General features: G+C 39.1%; 1 protein-coding gene across 2 annotated transcripts; it reads right to left on the bottom strand.

The window, feature by feature from the left end:
• Positions 1-1,774: 1,774 nt before the first annotated feature.
• On the bottom strand, positions 1,775-5,196 carry LOC110487571 (uncharacterized). Of its 2 annotated transcripts, none has more exons than XR_016486036.1 (7): positions 5,129-5,196; positions 3,707-3,905; positions 3,475-3,588; positions 3,168-3,224; positions 2,758-2,982; positions 2,334-2,413; positions 1,775-2,182 (listed from the first exon to the last, which is right to left on the bottom strand). XR_016486036.1 is itself a non-coding variant. In XM_021559474.3 (7 exons), the coding sequence occupies exons 2-7, from the start codon at positions 3,878-3,880 to the stop codon at positions 2,117-2,119; spliced, it is 759 nt and encodes a 252-aa protein (XP_021415149.3). In that variant the 5' UTR covers positions 3,881-3,905; positions 5,129-5,196; the 3' UTR covers positions 1,775-2,116. The 2 variants fall into 2 exon arrangements, 1 of the variants encoding a protein (XP_021415149.3); XM_021559474.3 differs by having other exon boundaries at positions 2,334-2,456.
• Positions 5,197-7,076: the final 1,880 nt, after the last annotated feature.

Raw genomic sequence — 7,076 nt, 5'->3', positions numbered from 1 at the left:
TGTACAGATGAACGTTGTACCTTCAGGCGTTTGGAAATTGCTCCAATGGATGAACCAGACTTGTGGAGGTCTACAAATTTTGGGATTTCTTTAATTTTCCCATGATGTCAAGCAAAGAGGCAATGAGTTTGAAGGTAGACCTTGAAATACATCCACAGGTATGCCTGCAATTGACTCAAATGATGTCAAATAGCCTATCAGAAGCTTATAAAGCCATGACATAATTTTCTAGAATTTTCCAAGCTGTTTAAAGGCACAGTCAGCTTAGTGTATGTAAACTTCTGACCCACTGGAATTGTGATACAGTGAATTATAAGGGTAATAATCTGTCTGTAAACAATTTTTTGAAAAATTGCTTGTGTCATGCACAAAGTAGATGTCCTAACCGACTTGCCAATGCTGTAGTTTGTTAGCAAGAAATTTGTGGAGTGGTTGAAAAACGAGTTTTAATGACTCCAACATAAGTGTATATAAACTACCGACTTCAAATGTACATGCAGTATGCGCCTTCAGTAGAAACGACAACACGATATACAGAAAAGAAGGGACTTACTTTGATAGGAACTCACATATGTCCAAAGTTATTATTTTTAAGTAAAACAACAAGTTAGGCAACGCGAGCGAATTGTACCCAACACTGAATGTGAATTAATGAGGAGGCTTAACACACCTCTATTCAAAATGTTGTTAGAAAATACAACTGGTTTGAAAATAATCTGAAACTGACAAGTTGAAACACAGCCTATAGATAATTAGTAGGCAGCGCGTGTTAAATGTTCTGTTGCGTAATAATCACATTTTGGAACAGTGAGTGCATTCTGACATTACATTACATTACAAAACAACTCAAGCTGGAGCGACCGTTTCACACTCATTGTGTGAAAAGGTTAAATTTCCAACTTTAATTACATTGTTGCCACCAGCCAGAATGTTAAATCATGGCAGCCTTGCGGCACTGTGTACAGCTTTGTGAAATGTTAAGCTTAACATGAGAAAATGACAACCAAATAGGCCTACCAATAAACATGTATCCATTTGCTAAAGCAAAGCTGTACTCTACATGCCCTGGCACCACAGAAACCCTATCATGAATCTGATAGGCAACCGCATAGATATGTCTCAATTTCAGCTCCATGGACCGTGGTTGGTAGTCTAATTTTTGTGAGTAGCTCTCTGGCTGATGCAATTGATGTTTATTGTAGGGAGTGGGGGGCCCACTCCAACCTTGCAGGGGTCCAGAGAAACTGCATAACGCCAGGGTATAGGACAGATACTTCAAAACCTTATTCCTTATGATTTATTTCTGGACTGTTTGTTTTGCCATGTACAAATATGTTACTGTTTCTATGGGTTATAGCAGTAAAGGCCAAATTCAATGTTTCATCAAATATATATATTTTTTATATACCTACAGGGAAGCTCAAATTCAAATGGCTAAATTATCAATTTAATGACCATCTTAAAACAATTCCATATATTAACTTAGTAGATATTGCGACCTATGGGCTTAGACCTTAAGACATTGTTTTCTTTATTTTGGCAGTTACCTGTATATGCCTCCAAGAAACACCATTGTTTGCTCATAGGTTATGTTTGTATGGGAATGACTGCCACCTGATGTCAATGTTTAGTAAAACTGTTTTTAAACTTGAGCTAAGAGAGTTTGTTGTTTATTTTTTTTTAAGGGGGGGGGGGGGGGGGACAACAGAATAAAAGATAATTTCTTACTATCAAAATGCAGAAAAAAATGAATATACAACAGTCAATTCAGTAATTAACTTGATATAGTCCCCTTTATAACTGTCCTTTCAGTTTTGGAAAAAAGACAAATACAAAAAGCATGAAGACATACAATCAGTGTCAGTTGTCATTTACACAAAGCAAAGTCACAGTAGGCGTTACAGTACATTAAGTAAGTGAACTATATGTACTACATACTGTATGTATAACAACAAATGTGTGGGTGTGGAGGGGGTTGTATGATGATCCATTTATGTAGAATACATTTGATTCTATTTATTTATGTATTCCATGTGGAAGCAGCACCACTCTTTAATCGTCCATGACAAATTTCCCCACGTGGTCAATAAAGTATATCAGATCAGATCAGTGCTCTTTAAGCTGCATGGTTAGTGGTGACCTCCTCCAGCAGAGGCTTATACTGCTCCAGGTCCCGGAAGTTCTGCAACATATCAGAGCAAAGTTACACATTACTTGGCAGGACACAACAAACATTACCTTGGTTGTGTGTCTGTGTGCATCTACATATCCGTATTCTACTTCCATTTGTATGGCCGTTGTATTCGCTATGTTCAAGGGTTGTCAGTTCATACCTCTTTTCCCTCCTTTCCATTCTTGTACAAAGCCTTGAGACCCAACACCGCAGAGCTTATGGTGACACAAAGCTGAAGAACTGCAAGGACGATGAGCACAATTTCCAAGGCATTCATCAACATCTAATGGTAGAACAAACACACGGAGGAGGATTTTAACATATTGACAGTTGACTGGATTGTTTAGCAAGATAGTGGTGTTGGTGAACACCGGAAAATACAGAAACAGACTGGCATACCAGCTATTAGAATGTGCTTTAAACATGGTACCCACTATCTCTGTTTATGGACACATATGTTCATTGCTAAATTAAGCAGTTTGATCCATCTAATCAAATGTTCATATATTTTACTTAGAACAGACCAGGGACACCTTCCTCACATGATGAATATCATTAAAAAAACTTCATTGTAAAGCACTCACCTGTGCAATCTGCTTGGCATCTTTGCATTTCGCCAAGAGTATATCCCTCTCCGGATCACTGGGGGGTTTTGTCACCTGGCCACCATAGTAGTCATCTCGCCAGTTGTAGTGGTCATCATTGCAAATCCACCAGAAATGGTAGTTTGCCAGGTCTACAGCATACAGCACAATTCCAGTAATGGCCAGAGCAGCACCTGACAGGTTCATCAACACATTGATGCCCACCTAAAACACAATCAGGGAATATAAAACCAGTTTGACTCAACTGAGTAAGTACTAGATGTCTCAGATATTCAGTTGATGATTATAATGCAGCTGGATCAGATTGAATGATTGTTCAATGGAGGAAGGGAATGAGGCTAAGGAATGACAGGAAAGAGTTAAGGTATGTGCATCAGTGAACAACTCACCAAGCAGGGACTGGGGAACTTCTCAGCCAAGATACACATGATGCCAACTGCTATAAACTAAGGAGAAGGCACACATATCAAAATCAAATACGAACAACCTAAACAATCGACACATTATTTGTCCTAATAAATAAAACATTTTGACTTCAACCCTGCATTTTATTAAAAAAAGACTACTTAAGTGTGGGTAAGCAGTTACTTATGTTTCCTGGTTTTGTTTACTGTGGTTATAACTCCAAGTGAAATCATGTGTTTGCATACTAAACATGATGACATGGTAAACGATAACAAAATAAAGTAAGCTTACCACACCACCAAGCCAATAAGGAACCCCATTCCATCGCAGTAAGCTAGAATAATCAGTGCTAACAAGGATTGTTCCCAAGCCAATGTTGAGAACTCCCACCATGATCTGTATAGTCTGTGAAATAAGAAAATAATAATTTTAGAAAACTCTCACTTCGGTTGACAAAAGCAACCCATTGATGATAGACATGTATGTTCGTTCTGGTGTGTGTGTGTAATTTTAGTTCACCCACCCCCAGAGCTGACTGGGAACTTGATTGGAGCCTCCGCAGTCCCTGGGACACAGAGCATGCTGGGCTGTAGCACAAGGTCCCAAGTATTTGACACAGCAGGGGCCAACTGCTTCCTTCTTTAGAGTTCACTGTAAATACAGTCACCCCTCCACCTTTGGTCACAGTCACTGACATGCTGGCCACTCTTGGTTACACAGCTCTAAAACAAAAGGCAGAACAATCATCTTAATGTTAAAATAAGTGTATGCCTTATACTGTAAGTCATGATGTTAAAAGGTGCACATTCATTCCAATACAATTTGATGAAGTCTGTGTTGTATCTGGAGGATACAACTTGTTTTTAAAGGACAAAACTATCCATTTCGTTTGAGAATGTATTGCATTGTACAGCACTCTGAATATGCCCTAAATAAGGGCTATCTTACTGTCACTGCTACAGTGTGTATTGGGTCATAGTGACAAACAGGTTCCATCCCATGTGGACTACATTAAAGGGAATCTACCCATTATTTTGTTGCTCTGCTTTACTAAATTGCAGTTATCTCTTGCCTCATTGAAAGATGATAGGAGATAGGGCATGTCATGAAGTGTGGTGATGAGTGGGTTTAGAGCTTCTGCGACACATGAAGGAAGTGCACAACATGAAACCCCCTCTTCTGGGAAACTCACATCATCCACTTACAATGTATAGCACCCACCTGGGTGATTTTATTTCATTTCACCTTTATTTAACTAGGTAGGCTAGTTGAGAACCAGTTCTCATTTACAACTGCGGCCTGGCCAAGATAAAGCACAGCAGATTGACACATACAACACAGTTACATGGAATAAACAAACATACAGTCAATAATAAAGTTTTTTTTTTTAAAAACATCAATAGCAACCATTTTGAATTAGAAAGCACTCCACCCATTTTGTACCAAGTAGGCTACAGATATTTACAAATGGTGTTTATTTTTAGTTAGCAGCAGAAAGTACACATACCATATAATGTCCCAGTAAACCAGATTAAACAGTAGTGTAAAATACAGTACTACCAAGGAGTTATACATCTGTCTGTCAGTGGTGGAGTTCGTTTTGCATGTCCCGGTGCCCTGGGTGTGTAGAGATTTCACTTAAGGACCAATGGAATGGTCTAAAATAAGCAAACTCTGCCCCCCCAGGCCCACCCGGCCATGCAAAACAAACTCAACCATTGGGTGTTCCCCAATCAAATCCATCCCGACTCACGAGAGAATGTAAACCATGACAAATGTTTGCATTGATTATAACTGCTTTACGTTGCAGTGTGAATTGTTTAATATCATCTATTTTATACTATTTTGTAATTACATCATTTCTTTTTGAGAGCATGAAACTACACAGATTTAAATTCACTCAAAACGTATTATTCAACATATATTTTAGAGAAAGTGAGCTCACCCGTTCCTGCAATTGAGATGGACACCTCTACAGGTCCTGTGCAATCACAGTGGTAGACTAGTCTGCTTGTTGCGCAGTTTGGTTTTCTTACAGGGAAGTAGCTTGTAGGGAGGGCTCAGCCAGTCTCAGCTAGTTCCCAGCAGGCCCTCCTCCTCACTTTAAAGAGATCCGAGAGTTTAACCCTTCCCTCACTGAATCATAAACATATAATGGATTCCTGTCATTTCCTGCCATACTGAAGAACCTCCCCACCACACACACACAAAGCGAGGACTCAACAGTTGTTCTTTGCCAGGTATGGTGATATCAGAGATTAATTTGTCGTCAACAATAGCCTCCATCCAGCCAATCTTGTAGGATTCTGGGAGTAGGAGTCCTTTGTCATTGAAGAAGAGGTCCTTTCCTTGGCAAAAACCTCTAAAAGTAAATGATACAACAAAGGATTGACTCATTTGTCATCGAAATATTGGTGTTAGAGGGTTATGAATGGTGTATAAACACTTTACCAAAGTCACCTTGTTCTGCAATTAATGTCATACCATTTATCAAAGGTGATTAGCTAGATAGAGACTGAAATGTTGAAGAGAGGCTTTACTCAGGTACCATGCTGTTTCATACACAGATGGGAGAATATAATCAGCCAATGGAGCATGAGATTGAGGATGGTAGTGGTGGTAAAATATTGCCAAATAAAGACGCCATGATAAAAAAAAATATATTAATATCAGTCCAGACTATGCTTACTTTTTCATAAATATCTGTGTATCCCTGGGAATTACGTCATTGCACCAAAGCCATATGTCAGTACACTCCCTCTCTGGGCTCGGGGTCGTCAGGCTGCTGATTATAAGGCACGCCTGTCAGACTCAATCACCTGCCTGATTACCATATATATATATAAACAGACATTTCTCAGTGGTCACGTTAAAGGAGGAAAACATGCAACAACCTGCCAAAAAACATGAATAATATAATGCAAATCCAAAGATCATACTCCTGATTTCCTATATAGCCTATCTTTTCTAGATGTCTTTCCTATACCAAGACTGAAATAAAATGTTTCACCTGGCTAAAGACTGGGATACTCACGTACAGCTCTGGCCTAACGAGTTTCACACAGGTGCTGGTGTTCTGACCTCTGCAGATTGGCAACAAAATTATAGCATACAAAGGATAGGTGTGGCCTCGTAGTGTTTACATACTTTTTTGAGAAATATAAGCAAACTTTTTTTTAAATAAAGTCAAATGGTACATTCTCAGCTTTGATCTGCGGTCACCAATGTGAGACGAGCCTCGTTAAGAACGTCGATAGCTAGGTTTCCAGCAAATTGGCAACAGATTTCCATATGAATATTCTCAAATACACAAAGAAAGATATGCACATTTTCCCACCAGTGGTGTTTCCACCAAACAGGCTTGTTGTGGATAAAAGTCCATACGTGAGGATGTAGTGCACACAACATTTACTTTTTCGCTTAAAGCTACAATATGTAACTTGTTACTGTCATTTCCATTGAAAGCAAGTCTACGATGTTTTACATGTTAGTCATTTCGCAAAGACTTGTGGGGAGTGCATTATTTTTCCTACTAAGAAGCGGTAGAACAGTTTTATGTGGGCTATGGCTCCCGGTTTTAAGGTTCGTTTTTGCGTCTTTTACTTTCGGTTTTGTAGGCTACTGCAGCTTCAAACAGCTGAAAATTCTATATTTTTTGGTTATGGAAAATATATATATTTCACAGCAGTTTAGGTCACGTGTCAAACTCATTCCACGGAGAGCCGGGCTTTCGCTCCACCCTTGTACTTGATTGACTAATTAAGGTTAGTAATTAGAATTAAACTCCCTTGACCTGGTTGTCTAGGTCTTAATTGAAAGGAAAAAACAAATACCCGCAGACACTCTGCCCTCCATGGAATGAGTTTGACACCCCCGGTTTAGATAGTATGCCT

Source organism: Oncorhynchus mykiss, chromosome 2, assembly GCF_057628025.1.
Source record: "Oncorhynchus mykiss isolate SJ-2025 chromosome 2, ASM5762802v1, whole genome shotgun sequence".
Lineage (NCBI taxonomy): Eukaryota > Metazoa > Chordata > Actinopteri > Salmoniformes > Salmonidae > Oncorhynchus > Oncorhynchus mykiss.
This window is presented reverse-complemented; position numbering and strand designations above follow the sequence as displayed.